General features: G+C 42.2%; 1 protein-coding gene across 1 annotated transcript; it reads left to right on the top strand.

Annotated features, from left to right (window-relative positions):
* The first annotated feature begins 1,792 nt into the window (after nucleotides 1–1,792).
* On the top strand, nucleotides 1,793–14,259 carry ADAMTS1 (ADAM metallopeptidase with thrombospondin type 1 motif 1). Its single transcript, XM_054047660.1, has 9 exons — nucleotides 1,793–2,847; nucleotides 4,049–4,395; nucleotides 4,815–4,947; nucleotides 5,334–5,501; nucleotides 5,833–6,119; nucleotides 6,307–6,493; nucleotides 6,619–6,794; nucleotides 7,664–7,839; nucleotides 8,217–14,259. The coding sequence occupies exons 1-9, from the start codon at nucleotides 2,259–2,261 to the stop codon at nucleotides 8,956–8,958; spliced, it is 2,805 nt and encodes a 934-aa protein (XP_053903635.1). The 5' UTR covers nucleotides 1,793–2,258; the 3' UTR covers nucleotides 8,959–14,259.
* The last annotated feature ends 10,268 nt before the right edge of the window (nucleotides 14,260–24,527 follow it).

Here is a 24,527-nt window from a genome sequence, read left to right as displayed (position 1 = left end):
TTGATACGGTTGAGGGAAATTTGCTGAAGCATATCAACTAAAATCCCTTACAAATAAGTTCTAATTGTGACATGTTCTGACACACTAGGCCTGACTCTGAATTTACAACCATTTTATACTGGATTAACTGCTGATTGATTTATGTGGAATTACTCCAGATGTACATTAGTATAAGTGAAGGGAGAATCAGATACATTTTGTCTTACATTCCTCTGCCAAATATATTTCTTAAAGACTATAGCTTATCAAACTGCATTGGCAATAAATGTGTAATAATATCAACACAATATAGATACATGTACCCACATTTATGCTTGAAGTATGAAGAAAAATGAGGGAAAGACTTATCTTGCTACAGTGTAGGATTGGCACTGCATACAGAGAGTACAGTAGGTAAATGAAGTTGTAGAAGTGTTCATGCACACAAAGGCCACATCATGGAGAATAGTTGTTTTGGCCTCAGAATTTTAGCTTCATATTCAAGTGACACTAAGGAATTATTTAAATCCTGAAGTGCTGGTATGGATCACTAATAAGGATAGTATTTCTGTTAATACTCAGACACTTGTTTATTGATTCTTTGCCCTCATTCTTAAAGAAGGGCCTTAATTGGAGAAAAAGTAGAATATTAAGTCAAACTGTAAACACCTAAAATGAGTTCCATATAAAGAATTAAGTGGATAAGCTATACCACTATGGTTGGTTATGGTTTTAAAGGAAGTTATTGACTGCACCTACATAAAGCTCTCTGTTTAAGTGATATAAAAGGAGTAATGTCCCAGAACTATAGGTGCACAACAGATTATAAGCGTTATGAGGACTGTGAAAAACCAGGAAGCTGGATAGACTTTAAAAAAAAAAGTCCCTGTTCTTAGATATCACATCACCTTAAGATTTGCTTTGCCTTTCACCTGTACTTCCATAATATATAAACCTGTTAACCAGTGGTTCCAGCTGGATCACTGTGAAGAAGTCTAAAAATGAGTAACTGGAAGGGAAAATAAAATTTCTTTGCACTAAGCTATAGTTACAAAACTAAACAGTGAAAAGGTGGTGGATTGGCCCAAAATTATCAAGTTAAGGAGGGCACTATATTCATCACCTGGATTGTAAAACTTTAGCAATGCTACCAGCTGAACTCTCAGTACTACTGGAGTATTTGTCTTGACAATTCAACTGCTGCATTTGCCACTTCTAGCCTGGTTCACCCACCCTAGCTCCAACTGGGTGAGGGTGGCCTAGGTTATCGCTGCCCTTGTGGAAAGGGGGCTCTGGCCAGGGGACTTGGCCAGGCCTGCTTTCCTGAAAAAAGCAACGTTCCCCTCTCGTGCTCCTTGCATTTTAAGTAGTGGTTCGACGTCGACACAATGGGGCTGGGAAATCAGAGCTCCCCGGGAGCGACAAAGGCCGGGTGGGGACCGAAGGGTTGGGGGGAGGCTGTGCAACCTGTCACTGCCCTCCACTCTGCTGCAGCCCTGAGCAGCGTCAGGCTTCTCCGTCCGACGTGGAAAAGCTGGGCTGCTGGCAGCGTGCAGAGACCAGGCTAGGGGCGGGGAGGAGGCTGCAGTGTCGGCTTGGCTCACCCCGCTTTGTGTGGGGCAGCCCCGGCTCCTCCCGGCCCAGCAAAGCGCACCGGGGCCCCGGCGGCGATGGGCGGGAAGGAGGGGGACCAGCAGCTACACGGTTGCGCAGGCAGTGAGCTCAGCGCTCCAGCCGCTCCGAACTAGGGGCGGTGCCTGGCGGGGGGAGATGTGGGGGGCTGGGGGTGGGGGCTGCCTGGGCAAATCCCATAAAGGGCGGCCCCGGCTGCCCCGGCTCCTGCACTCACGCCGCACCGCGGAGGCGCTCGGAGCCCAGCGAGTTTGCAAAGAAGGGACGTCCCCTCTTCTCCCCCAACAAGCCTGAACGCCGGGCAGGGCTGCGGACTTGCAACCGGCTGTGCCCCGACTCGGAGAGGAGACGCCCCGAGCCCGGCAGTTGGAGCCTCTCCTGCCACCAGCTCTCTCGGCAGCGCCAGGACAGGGGGAGCCCAGCCAGCTCCTGCGCCCCGCAACATCCTCCCCACCCGGCTGCTGCTGCGCTCCGGCCATGACAAGGGCAGCGCCTCCTCTGTAGGGACTCCGAGACCTCGCCGCGCTCCTGCTGCAGCCCCCTGAGCGACTGCCCCGCGCCTCTTCCCGGGCGCCTGCGTCTAGCTCCCGAGCCAGCTGCTCCCTGCGCTCCCCCCGCGCCTCTCCGCCCGAGCACCGGCGTGCAGCATGGGGACAGCCCCTCCGCTCGCCTCCCTGCTGCTGGCGGCGCTGCTCTGCCCCTTTCCCCCGGGCGGTCGCTGCAGCCCCGGGCCGCGGGAGGAGCAGGAGCTGATCGTGCCCGTGCGGCTGGACTCCGCGGCCGAGCCGGCTGCCAAGAGGCTCTATCGCCTGGACGCCTTCGGGAAGCGGCTGAGCTTGGAGCTGGAGCCAGACAGCAGCTTCCTGGCTCCGGACTTCAGGCTGCAGTACTTGGGCAGCCGCCCCCGGGAGGAGGAGGAGGCGGTGCCGGAGCAGGGAGCCTCGCTCGGGGACCAACCCGCAGCCGACCTGGCGCGCTGCTTCTACTCCGGCACCGTCAACCGGGACCCGAGCTCTGCCGCCGCCCTCAGCCTCTGCGATGGGCTCCGAGGGGCTTTCTACTTGCAGGGGGAAGAGTACTTCATCCAGCCGGCCAACGCCTCCCAGCAGCAGCTCCACCTCCTGCGCCGGCGGCTGCAGAGCAGCGTCCACCAGAGCGGCGGCTCCAAGTGCGGGGTGACAGACCAGAGCTTCCCCCTGGCCGCAGAGGGACAGCAGGAGCGCGTGGGCCAGACAGGTACTGGGACCCAGGTTGACTGCCATGCAGCTTCTCTCCCATTTACTCTCGTCGAAGCCTCAGACAGGCTGATGACTTGAAATTGACACGTCCTCAGGGGCGTGAATATCTCGTGCGTGTTGGAGAGTGAGACCCTGGGGAGGGATTTTCAAATGAGCCTTTGGCTCTTTTGACAATTCCACCCTCCATTTCCGAGCACATCCCCGCAGGCAGGGATGGAGACATATTTTTGTACTCCCTTCCAGCACATTAAGTATTTCTCCCTCAGTAACCTCTAGCTGTACTGCAGGTTGGTTTGGAAAAGGACAAAAGTTTAGTGCGATGAAAAACCATATATCCTACAAATATAGAGTGTGTGTATGGATGAACCATAGCCAGGACTGTCATCTCAATTGCATGTGCGTAAAATCAGGAATAACTCCTTTAAAGTCATTTGAGTTACGCTGGTGTAAATGAAGAGAGACTCTGGCTCACTAAATAGGGGAGTAAACAAAATATAGACCCAAGCAGAGGCACATTTATTGTAAATGTTGATACAAATAATCCCACCCCCAGTAATTAATGTACAGTATGTTCATTCACAACAAGGACTCATGTCCCTGACACAGGTATGCAGCAAAGAGAGGGGAAGTTACAGTGCCTGGCAGCCCAGAAAGGGCGTATGAATGGGGGAGTTTAATCTTCTGACAGGAGCAGCACATGGGAAGGGGGAGGAGAGAGGAGTGGAACTGAAAGTCAGAGGAGGGCACAGTGTCCTACTAGGGTAAGAGGCGGTGCTGTTGCAGGGTCCCGGTAGCAATCGGGTTGCTTGGCAGGAGCCTGGAGTACTGCACTGTGCTTTCCACGTGGAGCCCAATGATCTCATTCAGACTTCTGAGTCACCCTTTTATTTGCAAGGGCTCACCTCATAGGCTCTTGGCCAAGGTTGCGCTTTACTGCATCAGCAAAAGTAACTTAGTGGGTGAGATTATGTTAAAGCTGCTCAGGTTTCAGTTTCAGAGGTCAAAACCGGGCTACTTCAAATGTAGGTGTGCAGTCACTCTGCCTTTAGTAATAAAGTAATGTAAAATATTTCCTGCCTTAGATGCAAATTTTGTTTGTTACTGTATTTTGTTCTAGTTCCTTATTATAATCATTTACAGTAACGTTTCTGGACAGGCTATTCATATGCAATTTCCCCCTTTTTTCTTTTTTAATATAGAAACTGGAAGCACAAGGAAAAAAAGATTTGTGTCCAGCCCTCGCTATGTAGAAACCATGCTTGTAGCAGACCAATCCATGGCAGAGTTTCATGGCAGTGGATTGAAGCACTATCTCCTGACTTTGTTGTCTGTGGCAGCCAAATTATACAAGCATCCCAGTATCCGAAACTCTATTAGTCTGGTGTTGGTAAAAATTCTGGTCATCTATGATGAGCAGAAGGGACCTGAAGTTTCTTCTAATGCTGCCCTTACCTTAAGGAACTTCTGCAGTTGGCAAAAGCAACACAATCCACCCAGTGACCGACATGCAGAGCACTATGACACAGCAATCCTCTTTACCAGACAGGTAAGGGAAAGGAGAGGAAAAGTTTGGTCTTCCTTTTACAAACAAAGCAAGCCTAACATTTTTAATTACATTCTTCAGAAAAATCACATTTAGATTCAGTTGTCTGAGATTATTGACTCAAACAAGTGGGATAATAATTAACCACCTTTTTGTAATGTTTTGTTACTTCAGATGAAAGGCACTTTATATGCAGCATATTGCTATTTTAATATATGGATTATTTAGCAAGATTTAGCACTGAAATTATGGAATAAGTACAAACATTTTTGCATTTTCCAAAGGAGAATTTTGCCATATTATCTACTGAAATTCTGAATCTTAATGCTCTTTCCATAAGTAAAGGCAAACTGCCAAGGTTGAATGATTCTTGCCAAGGTTAAGTTTGACCGGGTTAAATGAAACTGCCTTCTTTTTTAAAGGACCTTTGTGGTGCCAAGACATGTGATACTCTTGGGATGGCTGATGTGGGAACAATTTGTGATCCAAACCGCAGTTGCTCTATCATAGAAGACGACGGATTGCAAGCTGCCTTCACAACTGCTCATGAACTAGGTAATTCAACTTTGACATGAGATTTGAATTCATTTAAACTAGTCTGATACCATAAAGTAAATATCTCATTATGTAATGGTCTCTATGTAGGGCCCAGATCTGTTCTCAACTCCTTCTAAAGTCAGTCAGTAGGAGACAGACAATGGCAGATTGCAGGAGCTGTAGATTTGACTGCAATTGCAGAAACGCCATCTTTCTTAGATTAGCAAATGAGATAAGCAAAAATAAGCTGGCATCTGTTTAAAATTTTGGAACTATTCAGATAATTCTTTTAAATATCTAAAATGCATTCAGTGATTAGTTCAAGACTAACATTTAAATAATATATGCTAATGCATAAAACAAACTTCCTAACATTTTATTTATTTATTTATTTATTTTTAAAGGCCATGTGTTTAACATGCCCCATGACGATGCAAAGCAGTGTGCCAATATTAATGGTCTAAGTCGGGATTCCCACATGATGGCATCTATGCTTTCCAATCTGGATCGAAGCCAACCTTGGTCTCCGTGCAGTGCCTACATGATTACAACATTTTTGGATAATGGTCATGGTAAGTTTATTAAGCTTTCTATTCAAGTTTGTACACGTAGCGTTTATGTGGCATCTAAATGTATCTTTGATTTCTTCCTACTTAAATAAAAACTAAACTAAAAATGAAGCAGTCCCCTCCTTACAACACTTTCTGCTAGAGAACTCCAGTACAAGGTTATGCTTTTACTTGACTGCCAGTAACATTAAAGACGTCTTTAACTGGTTCACATAATTGTTGGTATAATGAAGGCTGAACAATTATTTGAACAAAAAAGCTAAGTGCAATCAAACAAATAAAATATTTTTTTTTCCCATTCAGACTGGCTAATTGATTACTATTTTTTCTCCAGGTGAGTGTTTACTGGACAAGCCCCACAAACCTATACAGCTTCCCTCTGATCTCCCTGGAACTTTGTATGATGCCAATAGGCAGTGCCAGTTTACATTTGGAGATGAGTCCAAACATTGTCCGGACACAGCCAGCACGTGTACAACTTTGTGGTGTACTGGCATCTCTGGAGGATTGCTTGTGTGCCAAACTAAACACTTTCCTTGGGCAGATGGCACCAGTTGTGAAGAGGGGAAATGGTGTGTGAATGGCAAGTGTGTAAACAAGACTGAGAAGAAGCATTATGATGTAAGTATTTAAAAAAAAATCTAGAATATGCAATAATATTTCAACAAGATACATAGTTTTGATTTCTGATAATGAGTAAATTGAGGGTGGTAGCTAATAAAACATAGAAGGAATCTTGTGCAAGGGGCTCAACTTAATTGAGAGTTTTAGTGTGGTTGTTATATATATTTGTTGTTTATCATTTTAGACCCCTGTCCATGGAGGCTGGGGATCATGGGGACCCTGGGGAGACTGCTCAAGGACATGTGGTGGTGGAGTGCAGTACTCCTTTAGAGAGTGTGATAACCCAGTTCCAAAGAATGGAGGAAAGTACTGTGAAGGCAAACGGGTGCAATACCGATCGTGTAATATTGACGACTGTCCAGATAATAATGGTAAGTTGGAGTTGATCTTTGACATGGAGGAAGGGGATGTTGGGGGCAGGAGAGATGATGGGGGAGGGGGCAAGACAATTAAAGATGAAGATCTAATGTCTAACTAATTTTTCTCATATGTATAGGCAAAACTTTCAGAGAAGAACAGTGTGAAACACACAATGACATTTCCAAATCCCCTTTTGGAAGTGGACCTGCAGTGGAATGGACACCCAAGTTTGCTGGAGTCTCTCCAAAGGACAGATGCAAACTTGTCTGCCGAGCAAAAGGCACCGGATATTTCTTTGTTCTGCAACCTAAGGTATGTTTTAAAATATGTGTTGTACATTAAATTTTAAGCAGGAATTCTTACCTTTTCTGATTATTTTTTAAAGTGGAGTCAAAGGATGTGCAAACTAAAATATTGTAATCACAAGCTTTTAAAACATCTTAGCCAGATTTTCCCTTCCTCTGTTCTACAGGTAGTCTAATCCCATCAGTACAAACTAGATTTAAATATGTGGACATGCTTCTTTCAAACTCAGTCACAGCTTTTTAAACTCACATACTCATCACATTTTATTATACTGGGGTTTTTACAGAACATTGTGTTTCTATTATTTTATTCAACTTTTCATAGGTCCTTCAGCCTCAGATTAAATATCAGCTCTTTGTCTCACATTCCTAAAAGGCTAACATCTTAAAACGGTCAAAAGGAAATACTTTTTAATGTAATATATTTAGGGAGTGGAATTGGGAACCAATGGCTTAGCAAGATTAAAATAAGAAATAAATACACTTTTTTAAGACTAGCTTTTACAGCTATATGCTAGGTAGGATACTGTTGAAAGGGCTATCAGTCCTTATGCTTCATGGCTCAAGACTGACCCAACTGGCTTTAGGAAGTAATGTCCTCCGTTATATGGGCTTAAACCATTTAAAGTTATCCCTTTGATAAACACTGACATTAAATCAATTTCTCATGTTACCACTGAGTTTTAGTGTTGCAAATGGAATGAAGTAGCACTGCATACTTTAAATGAATAAGTTTTACTTTCAACAGTAGCTATCTTCAGAATATGAAGGGGTGGGAGACATGTTGCATCCATATTTTAATTTTATTATCGGTGTTTGCAAATAAAATGTCCATGTTCTAATCAAAGGCACTATTACTTTTTAATTTTTTTAAAGGTTGTGGATGGCACCTCATGTAGCCCAGATTCCACTTCTGTCTGTGTGCAGGGACAATGTGTAAAGGCTGGCTGTGATCGTATGATAGGCTCCAGTAAGAAATTTGACAAATGTGGTATCTGTGGAGGCAATGGATCTACCTGTAAGAAAGTGTCCGGCACACTTGTTAGTGCAAAGTGAGTTTACAAATACTGTTACTCTTTTCATCTGCAGTAGTTAATATCTTGCAAAATAACCTTTCCATTTCAAAGACCGGTATTGGCTCAGTTTACTCTTAGAATTGAAAATTAATCTTTTAAAATCAGTTGATTAGTTATAATTTTTAAAGTAAAATCCCAATTAAATTAAGTGCATCATACAAAGACCTCCTGTATTGTAGCAGTAATTTAGGATGTGATTCAACAAAGCATTTATGCACATGCTTGTGTCCTATTGAAGTTAATTGGACTTGAGCATATGTATAAGGTAAAGCTCAAAATTTAGTGTTTTGCTAAATTGAAGCCTTAATCAGTGGAAGACTAAGGACTCAATATTTGCATTTTGTTCCCCGTAGACCTGGTTATCATGATGTTGTCACCATTCCTGCTGGAGCAACCAACCTTGAAGTTAAGCAACGAAATAACAGGGGTTCACGACATGATGGCAGTTTCCTTGCTATTAAAGCTGCTGATGGCACATATATTCTTAATGGTGACTACACTCTATCGACATTGGAACAAGACATTACTTATAAAGGCAGTGTTTTGAGGTACAGTGGCTCATCTGCAGCTTTGGAAAGAATCCGCAGTTTCAGCCCACTGACGGAACCTTTAACTATCCAGGTTCTGACTGTGGGTGACTCACCTCAACCTAAAATCAAATATACTTATTTTGTGAAGAAACCACTACAGTCTGGGTCTGAGAAAGCTTCCAGCAAAAAGAAAGAATCTTTTAACGCCATCAAGGAGACCATCTTATCTGAATGGGTTATTGAAGAATGGGGAGAATGTTCAAAGTCATGTGGGTCCGGTTGGCAAAGAAGATCTGTCAAATGCAGAGACCTTAATGGGCAGTCTGCCACAGACTGTGCAAAAGAACTCAAACCAAATGATCTCCGACCATGTGCAGACATGCCCTGCCCACAGTGGCAATTGGGAGACTGGTCACCATGTTCTAAGACATGTGGGAAAGGATTCAAGAAGAGATTATTAAAATGTATGTCTTATGATGGCAGTATGTTGCCACAAGAAAGCTGTGACCCTTCAAAGAAACCTAAACATTTAATAGACTTTTGCAATGTTACAAAGTGCACTTAAACAGTATTCAGTTGGGAAAGCGAAAGATTTTTTTTTCCAGAACAGTGCACTGAAAACAAGAGAGTTAGAGATAGCATGTGTGTCTTGCATATAAAAGTCATGGTGAGGATTCATTGAGAGGGGACAGTACAAATGATTTTAGGGTGGTGTTGCATCATAAAAATATCCTGCAAAGTGCAGATTTGATAGCTTAGCAAGCCAATGTCACTGACTCTTTCATCTTCAGTAGATAAAGCCCTAAGGCATTATAATTTCCTTTTTAAGTCAGTTACAAGTTAAAGAAAACAAGCAGGGGCCAAACTGAGTTTAAGTAAACATTTCAGATTCCCCTCCCCCCCCCCCCCTTTAGATTTGTGTTGTGGTACTGTTCAAGTCCCTAGGTTTTTTTATGTGGCTTGGGATGGGGGGCAGGAGGGAGAAAATAGCTTTTGTCTAAGCTTAAAATAATTGGTCAAAGCTTACCTACCTCACAAAGGACAAAAAACAGGATTAGAAAAGGAGTTTCAACTACATTGTTCATGGCTGCTATTGTTTCAGAGATTAGTTTTATAGAAAAATAAAGCCATATTCTCCACAAGTAAAGAGTCAAAAATAACAAGAACAATCATTCTAACTTAACCTAACTTAACCTGCAGACAACTAGAATGTTCTATTTTTAAGCATCTTTGTATCACCCCAATGTTTCTATCCATTTCTCTCATCCATGCCGATGTAGTCATTGTGACATGCGTAACCTACAAAGCTGGAATAAGTGGCAATCTCCATGGAACAGGTACTCTCTAAAAGTTGTTGCTTTTGGTGCCTCCTGACCAAACCACTGGTTTCTCTGGTTCAACTTTGGTTCTACCATACTGTCAATCAAAGTTATTACAGTGAAGGTTTGAGCGCTGTCTCAAGTTCTAACTTTTTACCATGTTCCGGCCCACACTAGCTTACTTATTTGTGTTATGCTAGAGACAGATCAAAGGAAAAAGAAATTCCCAATATGCATGGGAATCTCTAATATATGACATCTAATATTTTTATAGTGCTCAAATCACTTTTATAAGGCGGGAAAGACAAAGCTGAAGGATAGCGGGTCCATCCACAGCAGTACACTAGCAGTTGCTTAATTAAAAGTTTGTGCCAGTCCATAGACTATGAGAGAATATGGCTTTCCATATGTATATAGTAAAATATATTACTATAGATTATATGTACTTTATAAGTATTTTATATTTCTTTACCTTCTGGGAAGGGTTATAGTTTGTAATAAATGCGTATAATGAACCTATTTATTTTTATACTTCCTGTGATCTTCTAAGTTATCGCTTTTTTTTAAAAGGACATATAACAAGGATAGAGTATTTATACAGTATAATAATATGTTACTAGAGGTAATAAATGAACACTATGAATTTTTGAAATTGTGTTTTTTATTTCTACTTTATATATTGATTTTTTTTTTACTCCAGTGAAAGTACCTAAAATCTAGAGTGACATTTTCAAAAGTGACTAAGGGATGTAGGAGCCTAAGTTTTATAGATGCTTTTGAAAACTTTTCCCATGGTAAAAGGGTAATCTTGGGTTTTGTTCTTTAAACACCAACAAGGTGCCCAGCAGTGATTTCATTTTTTTAGGGGAAAAAATGGAATATGAGTTAATTGATATTATTGACTTTAATCGGCTTACAGATGGGACAGAACTTGTTCTGTCAGCTTGTGTTTGTAACCAACAACATTTCTACAAAACTAGCTAATTTGCCTGCAGAACTTAACATACTTTAAAATGTATTACTGGGAAAGATGCATTTAAGTTAATAATAATTAACCAAAAGTCAAAAGTTCCCTTAAGCAAACTTCTTGAGGGTATGATAAGCAGACTCTTTTAATTAGAAGTACATTTTTAATGAACTGCTCTAACATTTTTTGTAATATGCTCAATAATGCAAATCAGAGTTTAAACATCCAGAAACTGATTTTTGCTCCCTTAATTCTAACCCAATGCCCACTGAGCTCAAGAGAAAAACTACTATTGAAGTCAATGGGAATTTTTGTCTTTGGTTTTGAAAGAAGCAGGAGTATGCCCAGTGTGAAAATTGCAGGCCTCTTCCTGCTCTCTGAAATCCAGTTGAAGTTACATCTGTTAAAGGAAAGTAAAATTTGGCACCGTTTCCTTTAGAAATCTATTAAAAGTGCCCTGACAAATGTTTGGCCTTCTGTGTTGTGAAGCAGTAATTATCTGTTACTCCACGGGTGATATTCTATCCCCATTAAAGTCAGTTGTGCAACATAGTACCTTTTCCTTGCTATGTTGGCCAGGGGACCTGAATTTGCACTAAATGTGATTGTGTTGTTAAAATATTTTGTAGTGTTTATTTCTAACTTTATTTGTGGTTTCAATTCCATGGTCTTTCCATGAGAATTGTAAGAGTAAATATTGTTTTAGTGTATCTTATTGCCACTAACATTAAATCATAGCTTTTTTTTTTAAACACTACAGTTGATAGGTGAGAAATCAAATGATAGCAGTTTGCAAAAAAGACAGGCTGTTTTAATTTTACACTGCACTTCTCCTCCATATCAAATTTATTTTCTAACAGATACCAAGTGCATATAGCCTAAGTGCTTAGTTATGCTTGCACAGTTCATGCTATCAATTTGTGAACCCAGTGAGTTATAGTAATAAAATTCCAGCAATGTGGTGTAGCTAAGGAATGGGCTTGGGCCCAAGATCTCTAGTTGGTAGTCAGTGCCTTACCCAATACTACATACATCAACCAAGAATAAGTGTGCTGTGTAGGGCTAACAAAAAGAGGAAACTGTTTCTCACAAGCATACCTATGTCGATTAAAGGCATTCCGTGGTGCTGACATCCTCTCTCCACTCCCAATAAAAGGCTGAAAAGGCATTTTTAGGGAGGGAAATTATATTTTACACACACTCTTTCAGGCCGAAGGGAGCTCAAGCAAATTAAATGCAGCAGATCCCTATTGTTGCAAAACGTTTCATAAGACCTTTTATTTCTCTATACATTTCTAAAGTGCCTATGCCCATATTATCTGGGTACTCTAATGATTAGAATGGTCAGTATCTTTAGCTAAGATATAAATGAGGTGGTAGTGGTGGGGTGGGATTCTAAATATATTTGTCCTATAGTAGAATTAAAGATATAAATAGCAGTGACGATTTTATTTGCATTCATAAAAATGTAATGAAATAAAATGTTATGATAGGCTATTTACTATATTGGTGTTTGTGGCACAATGAACACAAACACAGCAGTGCAAAGGTCAGGTCATTACTGAAATTTGTAGCTCAGTGGACCAGGATTGCATTTTTAAATTGTAGTTTTCTAGTTAGAAAACAAGAGCCGTAATATTTTTCTTTCACCAGTTTATGAACTCTTATCAGTTGTGCTATAACTCTGGAATATGGCTTGTAAATTCATTCTTTATTTTTTTAAATGGGATTTGGTTACTGAAAGAGCATGTACCAAATACATTATTTTAAAAAATGTAGTTGAAAGTCTAGCACCATGAAAGGATACTCTCTTATGTGACACAGCAAGGGGAAAATAAGCAAAATAAACTGGATGTGATTTATCTGTGTGGCAGTTGAGATTGCAAAGCAATTAAATTATATCCCCTGTAGTAAGAGTCTGCCAATTTATAGTGCTTATTGCAAAGGATTGGCCTGCACAGTATTCCTTTTTTGAGTAAGAGCCTCTAAACATTATTACTGACTTATTTAATATGAAATTAGGTACAGAAATAGAGAGGTAGAAAGGCAAGGTGTGTGCTTATTTAGAGGACATTTTAACATAGGAAATAATCCTTAAAGGTATCAAAAGCACTTTGTTAGAACCTGATCCAAAACTGTTACTTAAATCAATGCGAAGTGTCCTATTGTCTTCACTGGGCTTTGGAGAAGACCTTTTGCAAACTCCAGATGGACTATTTTAGCCCAGCTTTACTAGTTTCCTCACCCGACAGATTCAGAGTTAAGCACCAACACTGTAACCTGCATGCCCTTTCCCTCTAGGTTCATACCTGGCATTGTTCATTGGGTGTATAAGTATCCAGCAGCCTCTCTAGTAAGGCAGATAATGAGCAGGCACTCTCCTCTTCTCATCTACCATTTCCTTCTGTTCCCCGATGTTCTCATTTATTCTCCTCTTCTACCCACAGCCCTCCTGCCCCTCCTTTTAAATTGAGGTTTAATTCCAATTGGGTACAGATGAAGAGGCGATCTAGTTACAAGGATATTTCTTCGGCAAATCCCATTTTTTCAGTATAACCCTTTGGCAGTTGAGGAGGACATTTATCTAGATTTTAACTGAGCTAAACTTGGCTGTCTCAGCAATACCACCAGCTTGAATTTATTGCCAGAAAATGAACAGCTGTATCTGAGTTGTGCGGACACAGGAGATGAACCATGAGTCATAAAATATTTTATGCAGAATAGCTACCTGGAAGTGCCCAAATGAATTAAATCTGTTTTATCTTAATCATCCTCTAGTTCAATGCTCTATGCTATACTGTGCCAGTCCATCCAAAGACTGCACTATCTTCCAGTTACTGGTAGGAGCTTATCTGGTGCTAGAGCAGAGGATAAGTGAGAGAAATAGCAATTACAATAATATTTCTTGAAGTACTGAACTTCTTTCACTTTGGGGTTTCCAGGTACTAAGGTTCTGTGATCCGAAGTCTTTGAACTCCACCAAAAGACTCCCAATGAGCTTTGAGTCAGGCCTTAAATCTTGTAAGATTACTAGACTCAAAGAACCCTATTTTAAATTTGGGCATCTAAGTTAGGGAGCAGATGGGCATTTGAGTAGGAATGTGGATATGTAATGTTCCCTCTCCAGCTAATTAGAATGTAAAACTGTATGGCATTTGGGAATCCAATTAAGGCTCCCCTATCTGAGAAACAGACCCATAGTCTGAAATAGGGACAGATGTCCTATATAGTATGTCAGTGGCAAGACTAGGATATTTGGAGCTGACATTTTGTTTAAATGATTGCCATATTACTAAAAGCAGAATTAGAAAGGGCTTAATTTAATCCTAGAGATAGAGAGTCAGGACCTAATTCAACATTATTTCAAATGTGTTAATGATTGATGGAAGACGCCGCATGCAATGCATGCTCCTATATTCCCATCCCTATGGTCTAAGCATAGTTGTGAAAGTAAGTACATTCTTACCTGAATCACAATTTTGCTGCTGTTCTGCTGATTGTAATTATGTATGGTTTCAGACTATAGACATCATAGATGTTTTTGAATGTCATTTTGAAACAAAATAACTTAATAAATATAACTTCTAACCTTGTATTAAAAAGTTGTTGAGAGGAACGCAAGTGGTAATATTAATCATAAACTTCTACTTGTTTATCCATCTGTAATGTGGCTATAAGAAAGAGAAAGAAATACAACACCCACTCAGTGAAATCAGCAGGAAGACGCCCATTGACTTGAGGTGCATTGCAGGATAGCACTTTCTATATCTAAAAATAGTAGATTATTCATTTTCATTTTTTAAAAATGAACCAATTAGGTTTACACCAGTCAGTGAGGCACTAATTCAATTTCATTGTCATGTTAGACATGTGAAAAAGTTGTTGATCACATGCAATTGCAAACATGCCTGAGGCTATGTCTACACTACGCAGCTTCTAGTGACACAGCTGTGCCACTACAGTTGTGTCACTAAAAGGCGCACAGTGTAGCTGTGGTTTGTCAGCAGGAGAGCGCTCTCCTGCCAACAAAAAACATCCACCCCCAACGAGCGGCGTTAGTGTTGTCGGCAGGAGAGCACTCCCACCGACAAAGCACCGTTCACACCGGCGCTTTTCGTTGGCAAAACTTTTGTCTTTTGGTGGTGTGTGGTTTTTTTAATACCTCTGAACAACAACATCTTTCTTCATACGGGAGCTATTCCATACACCTAATTTTTGTTGCCTTTCTTTGAACTTTTTCCAATTCTAACATATCTTTTTTGAGAGGGGGCAACCAGAACAGCAGCCACGGTGTGAGTGTATCCTGGGTTTATATAGTGGCATTATCATATTTTCTGTCTTATTATCCATCCCTTTCCTAATGGCTCCTAACATTCTGCTAGCTTTTTTTGACTGCTGCTGCACATTGACCAGATGTTTTCATAGAACTATCCACAATGACTCCAGTGAGTCCCTGAGAACAGATAAGTGACCTTATCCTATGTTGTGTGACTGGCCCTAGGCTGCTAAAAGTGAAGATCAAGAGTGTGTAGTGGGGGGGAAGGGATGCAAACAGTGGCACAAACTTAGAGAAAGTCCCCAACTCCATTTGGCGAGGGATTGGAAAACTGTGCTTTAGAGCCTTTGGCAGGCGGCGACTGGGAAGTTATAAAGCAATACTTATTTTGTTCCAAATATTGGTTTATTTCCTTTATTTACACAATCCAACTGACATTTGTTTAATAATACAATGAAATTAATTTCTCCCTTATTGAGGAGATTTGGAATTTGTGGGGTGGGAGGAGGCAGCAGATTAGGAAAGATGAGGCTGAGGCAATATAAAAAAGGGATTATAAAGAAAATGTAAGTGTTCCATCTACATTGATCCAAAGGGAGAATAGGGGCTTAGAGGCTCTTGAAGGAATTTTCCTGTGAAATATTGCAGCAGAAAGAGTGGGAGCTTTGAGTATCTCTAGAAGTTTGGCTGGGAGAAATGGGGACCGAAGAGCCAAGATATTCTTGGGTCCCATCAATTTTGATTTACGGAAATTCCAGTGGGTTTTTTGGAGATTTGACTGAGTCTGCTACCAATCTGCTAACCCTGTGTATCTCACACTGGACTGGAAAAAATTTCCCCTCCCTCTGAAACAGTCATTGGATTAGAAAATATTCCAACCTGCAGAGAGCTATATTCTGGCTCCACAAAGCCGTCAGATGGAGACGTTCAGTGGTCAGGGAGTGTGTCTGGACTCTAAGAAAATCCAAGCCTAATCCAATCAAATCCCATGTTTAGAAAAACAATTTGATAATATACCAGCAGTGAGAGTAACATTTAACATGAGCTCAAAACAGAATAATTATTCTTATTGGAATCACTGACTGTAAGCCTCATTGTTTTCAGTCATGATACGTATTCTCTCAAATCTAATGCAAAGGAGATTGCAAATAAGAACAATGGCTAAGGCTAGGTCTACACTACCCGCCTGAATCGGTGGGTAGAAATCGATCTCTCGGGGATCGAATTATCGCGTCTCGTCGGGACGCGACAATCGATCCCCGAATCGACGCTCTTACTCCACCAGCGGAGTTGGGAGTAGGCGCTGTCGACAGGGAGCCGCAGAGTCGATTTTGCCACCGTTCTCACAGCAGGGTAAGTCGGCTCCGATACGTTGAATTCAGCTACGCTATTTGCGTAGCTGAATTTGCGTATCTTAAATCGACCCCTCCCCCGTAGTGAAGACCTGCCTTAAGATCTGTGGAATAATCACCACCACCTCACATTCCCTCTCAAGGTAACAGATGGAGAGGTCTCCCGGGGATTAGCTGCTTTTTTGAAACTATACAGCAGGTTTCACCCTCTAGTGACTGTCCAATCTCTACCAGCAGGTCAACTGTAAGTGGGGAACAGGACATACCCCCATAGGGAAGACAGATTGCAGTGCCTGATCAGTCGGAGTAAGTGGTTGGGGAACATAAGAACATACATACTACAATGGACCTAATGGCCCAGTGATGTCTGGGTCACAATAACAGGGGTGGGGGAGAAGCTAGCTCTTTGTCTCTAGGAGTGCCTTGGCTGAATGGAGTGAATTGGGGGGGGATTCCAAAGGAATTCTACCTTTGAGAATGAAAAATAATGTGCAATTTCATAAATGTTTCCATGCTCAGGCCCTGCCTTGGGGTCAGGGCCGGATTAATGCACGGGCTTTAGGGGCTGCAGCACAGGACCCTGGCCTAAGGGAGGCCCCAGTGCAGAAGGGCTCAGGCAGGCTGCCTGCATGCTGTGGCTCCACGCTGCTCCTGGAAGTGGCTGGCTGCTGGTACATCTCTGTGGCCCCTGGTGGAGGTGGGGGGAGGCAGCTCCACGCACTGCCCCTGCCCCCAGCACCATCCCCACAGGGGCAGCACTTGCGGGGGCGGGCAGCACACGGAGACACGCTGTCCTCCTCCCACCAGGGGCGTGCAAAGACATGCCAGCAGCCGTCTGCTTCTGGGATTGGCATGGGGCCACAGTATGCAGGCAGGCAGCCTACCTGAGCCCTGCTATGCCGCCGTCCAGGAGCCGCCTGCAGTAAGCGCCTCCCAGACAGAGCCTGCACCTCGCACCCCCTCCTACACCCCACCCCCCTGCCCTTGGTCAGAATCCCCTCCTGCACCCAAACTTCCTCACAGAGCTCACACCCCTCACCATCTCCTGCATCCCAACACGCTGCCCCAGCCTGGAGCCCCATCCTGCACCCAAACTCCCTCCCAGAAAGAAACTAATATAACAGTTGTTCTAAGATAATTCAAAATAGCCTACTTCTTAACTATATTCTACATGTTTTACACTGAAATGTAACCATAGAACGGCTTTATGTTAATTAAAAGGCAAGTTTAGTATAGCGTTAATAGCATCAATGCCATAAATGTGATCACTTTGTTTTAAATTAGGAAAAAGACATGTATACAGGGTCCCCACAAAATTTAATAGCCCCGGGTCCACAGGAGAGTTAATCTGGCCCTGTTTGGGGTTTTCACCCAATTGCTTTGTGGGAGGGAACATAGATCTTCCTAGTTTTGCAGATCATCCTGGTTTAATCTCCTGTCTTGGGGAGATCGGGAGTAAATTGTCCAGGTTTGAAATGCAGAGATTCAGAGTATCCATAGCTTTTGCGGCTATGAAGATTTGTCCCATTGCAGAATGCTGGGAATGTAGTAGTGGATACTCAGAGGATTCTAGGAGTTTCCAGTACCAAGAAAGTGGATTCTGAGATTTTTATTCAATTTCATTTGGAGGTCAAGAAAGAGATTCTGGGACTGGAGATGATTTTCTACCCAACACCTGGACTACTAAGAAATAATGGTTGGATTTGGCTGCCTTTGCAGTGGAGGAGGGATATTTAACCTACAGAGGTACCTATCAAACTAACTAATAACTTGCTCGTCCACATGTCTTTCTGCCTATCTAGATGTCTGCCATTCAAACACTCAGGGTGCCTTTGTCTTTGCCTGGCTTTGTACTTCAGTGGCTCCCTGCCTATTTGCTTTGTTGCCTGGCAATTCCCATCCTGCTTTGGTTCTGCCTAAGGCTATGTCTACACTATAGCAGCTACAGCGGCGCAGTTGCACCAATGCAGATGTACCGCTTTTATGCTTCTGGGGAAGACGCTTTAAGCCGACAGGAGAGCACTCTTCATTAATAATTCCTGCCTCTGTGAGAGGCGGTAGCTATATCAGTGGAAAAAGCCCGACATAGTGCTGTCCACACTGGCGCTTAGGTGGTATAATTTACGTCACTTAGGAGTGTGGATTATTCACACTCCTGAGCGATGTAAGTTACAGTGAAGTAATTTATAGTGTAGACATAGCCTCAGTGTCTGACTAGTGAGCTCCTCTTTGCTTTTTGTTTGGATGTTTGAAGGAACCCCTAGAGACCAGCCCTGATTCAGTGGCTGTCTCTGTTTGTGCATACCAAGACATCTCCCCCTTCATCAGTTTCATATTGAGGGGAGGACACAGTCAATGGCTCCACCACTGCTCCACCCACCTGTTGATGGGCTGAGGATGGAGAACCAGGTACAGAGCCTGTGCTTTACCACACCTGCTCAGGCCAAGATGTGGACAGGCCATGCAGGAGGTACGTATTTCCTTTTAACTCTCTGTGTGGCCACATAAGGCATGACTTGGCCCTAAATAACTAAATAAAATCTTGCTTTTTCAAAATATTTTAAACAATAGGCAGCATGTGAAACTCTTCCAGTTGTGTGCTAATCTCTCAATTGAAAGCAAGTGAATTGATGTAGACAGTTTTGTGTAAGTGCCAATAAATATACAATATAGAAAAAATAAAGTTTTGCCTCAGTGCCATTTCAGCTGGCTGAAGTAATTAATCCTCCCTCAACAAGGTTTATGACGGAAAAGCTGACAAAGCCTAAATAAGACCCAACAGAGTCAGTAACACTATAATGTGAGAGGATGGCAGCATTATTTTTTGAAGACAATACATTGTTCTATGCTAATTTTAAATTATTTTAAATTAAAGTCCTCTGAAACCAGATGTGAAGAAAGACATTCCCCTGTAGAAACAACAATTACTGCAGACTTGTTTAAACTTTTATGTAACATCTTATAGTCATTATGTACAGACATTGTTCCCTAGCAATAAACTGGCTGTACTCTACAGATGCACAACTTCTTCAAAGGGACAAAACTGCCAGATTATGGAAAAATTCTAAGGAACATTTCATAACATTTGATTTCTTCCTCATGAAGTGATTTTCCACCATAGTTTGGTCTTTTAATATTGGCAGCAAACAAGAGAATGGGGCAGAAAAAATGATTTGTTAATGAGCCATATGTTAATGGTAAACACAAATTCCATTATATTTTACAGGGAGCACAATCCTGCAATTTTTCTCCTATGAGTAATGCCACTGAAGTCAATGGGACTACTCACATAAGTAAGGGCTATAGGACTGGATCCATTATTCTTAGCGAAGAGAAGTCAAGGAGTGTCTGATGAGGACCGTAGCTGGTAATGGCACAGTCAGCACGTGAGATGTGTTGCTGTTTTTTGAATGGCTTTAAATATTCCAGATTTCCTGGTCCAGCCAAATTGCATTAGTGGGGCAGAGGGCAAAGGTCATGTTAAGCCATCTTCATGCCCCCTGATTCTGAAGAGCAAGCCTCAGGGTTTTTCTAACTTACACCTGGCTGCACATGGCCCCAAAGGGCTGTTCTGGAATTCACTGATCGATGGTGAGACATAAAGCTTCACTGGAAATGCCTCCTACACCAGAAGGGGGTGAGGAAGAGTATAGTATAGGAGCCATTACAGCTGCTCTACACCACCTGGGGATTCTCCCATGTAAGAGAAGTTCTCCACAGGCCAGATATACCAGCTTTACAGCTTTTTTTGTCCCATAAGAGCAGTGGAAAGTAGCTGGAGAAGGGGTAAGGATTTGGCCCAGAATTGCATGTTTATTTTTTAAGTCACACCTACTGTCTAATCTTGCAGTCTGTACTCATGGGATTGCTCCTGTGAGTAAGGACTGCACATTGGGATCAGGCCTTTGATCTGGAAAATCAATTCTTGCTTGCATATTACAAGAACACACATACATAAAGGCAAGAGGCATTTTCTCCAGAAGAATAGCTCTCATAAGCCACTCTTAGCCAATTTTGAGTACAATCTAGAGTTATTTTCCATGTATCACAGAAACAGTAATAGTTTCCAAGATAATTACGTTGCTTTGTGGTAATAAAATGTCTTCCTATGTAGCATGCATGTGAAGCTGTACAGGTACACAAGGTTGAAGCTTCCCAGGCTGTTGCTAAAACATTATCGGCACCTATTATGCCCAGTACATACTGATTAGTAGAATGCTGTCCAGAAAACTGATGCAAGAAGTTTACCTTCAGAATAAAAGACTGGGTTTAGGTGGGTCCTGTGATCACCAGAATTAGCCATAGCTGGATGAACTCAGAGTTATCTGAATCCAGTAATTATCATCAAATGATACTGTACCAATACTGAAGGGGTGGAAGAAAGAGAAAGATATTTCAGTAATTACTCCGTGCCTGTTGGTGAGAAGTGTCACGGAGTGTGGGGGGACACAAGGCCCTGCACCCCTGGCTTCCTGCGATTCACCATGACTCTCAGCCAGCCAGTAAAGCAGAAGGTTTATTTAGACGACAGGAACACAGTCCAAGACAGGTCTTGCAGGTACAGACAACAGGACCCGCCCCCCCCAGTTAGGTCCATCTTGGGGTCCCAGGGGCACCACAGCCCCATTGGGGGGTCAGAGTCCCATCTGGGCTCCCCTCCATTACACCAGCCAGCTCCTAACCACTCCAACTCTCTCCAGCGTCTCTCACCCAGCTTCTCCTGACTCTTCCCCCAGCCTTTGTCCAGTTTCCTGGGCAGAGGTGTCACCTGGCCTCCAACCCCCTTCCTGGGTTCTCACTTTACATGCTCAGGTATCTTCCCTCAAGGCCAGTCTCACATCCCCCAATGCAGACTGTCCCAGCCAACCTCCCCACTCAGCATTCAAAGACCACATTAAGAACAGTCCCAGTTCATCACAAGAAGGTTTTACAAAGACTGCCTCAGCAAGCCAGGGGACAAAAATGCCAAGCCTGTGTAGCTACTTGGAGTCTTGGAACATCTAAACATTCTACATCCATTCCTGGGAACAGAAGGCTTTCACTTGTACCCCAGTCATCCATTTTGTCTCTTGTTACACCCCCTTGCTCCCATGATACTTATTCCATGCTTTAAGTCCTGTAACCGGTCACCTTGTAAATACATTTAAGAGAACACTTAAGAGACTATGACCAAAGGAAGAAGCCAAGGGGAGTTGTGAAGAGATTAGGAGTGGGAGATGGGGCAGGAGAACTTGGACTCAGATCACAAAGGGAGAGACAGGCAGTGGGGACCAGGAGCTTGGGAGTGGCCAAGGGATGAAGGTTATTTGGATAAGGAGCTTGGGAGTGGCCACTAGGGCTGGCTAGGCAGGGAGGAAAAGACAGGATGAAGACAGGGGTCATGCTGAAGGGGATGGGGCAGAAGGATCTAGGACCACTAGAGAACACTTCTCTCAAAACATGAAATAGAAGCCAGGATTGTTGAGTCTCACTGTTCCTCGATCGCAAGCGAATAGCTGTGAACCTGCTGGGAAAGGGTGTGTCTTGTCCCCTTCTGGGCCATAGAAGATGATGACCCTCCGTTATTGCCAGTTATTCTGTTCGTTCAGGTGGCAGAGGTCTGAGTGGTGAATATAAAGTTTCTAACCCTGCTGATGAGCAACATGGGGGTCAGTATGGTTCCACATGATGGAATTACCATTGTTTTTTCTGTTTGCTTTTTTTATTTATTCACCCAAAGGTTCATAGCAAGCAAAAAAAGGATAAAACAATAGACCGTCACATGTCTGGGTCTTATCTAAACTTTATTCTTTGCCTGCAAGTTTTAGGTATATTCCACTCAGCCCAGACACCCCTACTCCTGGCTTGGGTGAGACAAATAGCCCCTGCCTCAGTGTCTTTCTGTCAGTTTCAACTGCTGTTTACTCACCTCCCCTTCCTCTCTAGAATGGAGTCTTTAATACCCTCTTGCTCCTAGGCTTGGGCTTGGGAAAAATTAACCTATTAACCAGGGCGGAGTCAGCAGGTGCATATTTCCCAATTAATAGCTTCCCCATTGCTTCCTTAAGGACCCTTGGTATTCTCACTGGCAGTAACTTATCTGTCATTGTTTTATTTCCTGTTTGTTTCTTCCATAATTGCCTCCTTTGATTTAACTGCATGTAATCAGGCAGGTAGGCTGAGGTGCACATTATATTCTTAAAAAGAAAACAAACAACTCCCTTATTCTCCATATCAAATAAACTGTATTAGGGTCAATATTGAAAGCAATTATGCATGTGCTTAACTTTATGCACAGGAATAGTCCTACTGAAATCAGTGGGTTTAATGTAAACCATGTGCATAAATGTTTGCAGTTTTGGGGCCTCAGTTAACTTGTGGAGTAGCTGTCATTATGTATCAAGATGTTGGTGTGGCTTCAGAAACTGAAGGTCATTCTCCATTTTAGAACAGACTGAGACTGGCTAAAGCTTACAGCAGGCTTTCACTGCTGTGTTATATCTTGTTTGCAGGATAGCCAGCTCTCATGATAGTTGTTGGTTTTTTTTAAAACCCAGCTGCTGGAATTAAATTGCATGAAAATCTCAGCTGTCATTTTTTTTAAAAAGTCCATTTCTAGCCCTCATGGTTGATGAGAAAAACTTGAAAATGTGAAGTGTGTGCACCCTATGAAGCTCAAAACCCACAAGGTAAATACGAAGAGCCCAACACTTATATATAATATTTTAAAATCTCACAATTTTTAAACCAATCTCATAATTTTTTGGACCTGACTCATGATTATTGAACGCCTGGGGTTGGCAATACTGTTTAAGTAAAATGAATGTACTTGTTAAATGCAAGCTATTCACGCCTTAATAAGGATTAGAACACAGTTACTCTTATATACAATTACTCTGTCTTATTATCTGTCAGCATCACAGATCAGGGAGAGAAAAACAATGGTCATTTCCATCTTCACCTGATAGTTTCATTTCAGAGTTTCTGATGTGTTTCTCTCTCTCTCTCTCCATTAACTGTCTTCTTCCAAAGTTTCTGTGCAAAGGACTCTACTTTCTTAACACTGTATATTGAACTATTTCAGGATGGTTTAGGAAGCAGGAGAAGGATTCCTCTTCTATGTAGGAAGAGAGCTTGAGGTAGTGCCTGGGAAAAAGGGTTGCAAAGCTTTTAAAAAAAAATTCTGTTGGATGAAGTTTTGCAAACACAATTTCATAACAGGTTTCAGGGAACAATGCAGCCCCCAGTGAACAAAGGGTTAACTTAATCTCATGCTTCCCTCCCCTTGCACAGGTGTTGAGGGGAAGATCTAAAGAAATGGCTGCTGGGGGGGGGGGGGAGAGTGGCAGAGAAGATAGGGCTACACTTTTCGGGTTATATATATGACAAGATTTAACCCTAATTTGGGGAGTTTTCTGTTTAATTTCTGTTTCACTTATTTTACTTTCTTGTTACAAACATAAGCTCTTAAGGAAAATATCTTGTTGATTGTAACTGTGTTTTTCTTTTCATTCTCTGTTTTCAATATCCAGAGGGTGAGGGTTCACCATGTGCCAGATTTCTTGCAAGTTCACCTACATGGTTCCAATTACTTGGTGAGTAGTTGCTGTGATATATACTAATTTATGAGTTCACGTTAAACTTCTAACAAGATACTGCAATGATTTGGGGTTCTCTGATCCAACATTTCCATTGTAGTACTGTTGCATTAGCTTGCGGTATTGTGTAATATGTCCATCATGACAAAAACTTATGTCATCACTGTATCATAAATTAAATGCTGCGATGGATCAGAAAATAAGGAGACCTTGGTAATATGGTAACAGCATGATTCACTGCTATTCGGCAGATACAAGTTGGGAAGTGAACTTTTTAACCATAGAGCTTATAGCTGATCCATGAACCATGAGGTGCAGGGATTCTCTTTTTTGTTTTTACAGTACCTAACATAGTGGGGTCCTGGTCCATGACGGGAGCTCTTAGATCATACCACAATACAAATAATAATAATTAATAAACAGTAACAATATCAGGATGAAGGGCCAGATTCACCACTGTCCTACATGTTGAAGGGGTCTTTTATGTATATTGTTATGTAAAGTGCTACCATTCCGATTTGGTAGTATTTAACATCACCTTTATGTTGGTGCAAATGACTTGTACAAGGTGCAGAGTAATAGTCAGATGGGCCTAAATCTTATGGCATATGTGACAAATCTGATTTACAGAGATTTAATGAGA

This window comes from Malaclemys terrapin, chromosome 1 (genome assembly GCF_027887155.1).
Source record: "Malaclemys terrapin pileata isolate rMalTer1 chromosome 1, rMalTer1.hap1, whole genome shotgun sequence".
Taxonomy (NCBI): Eukaryota; Metazoa; Chordata; order Testudines; family Emydidae; genus Malaclemys; species Malaclemys terrapin.
The sequence above is the reverse complement of the archived record's forward strand: the minus strand, read 5'-3'. Positions and strand labels throughout refer to the sequence as shown.

Coding starts and splice junctions, on each gene's coding strand:
- ADAMTS1 (XM_054047660.1), top strand. CDS start 2,259: ATGGGGACAGCCCCTCCGCTCGCCTCCCTGCTGCTGGCGGCGCTGCTC. Junction 6,120..6,306: donor CTGAGAAGAAGCATTATGAT/GTAAGTATTTAA, acceptor TTATCATTTTAG/ACCCCTGTCCATGGAGGCTG. Junction 7,840..8,216: donor GGCACACTTGTTAGTGCAAA/GTGAGTTTACAA, acceptor TGTTCCCCGTAG/ACCTGGTTATCATGATGTTG.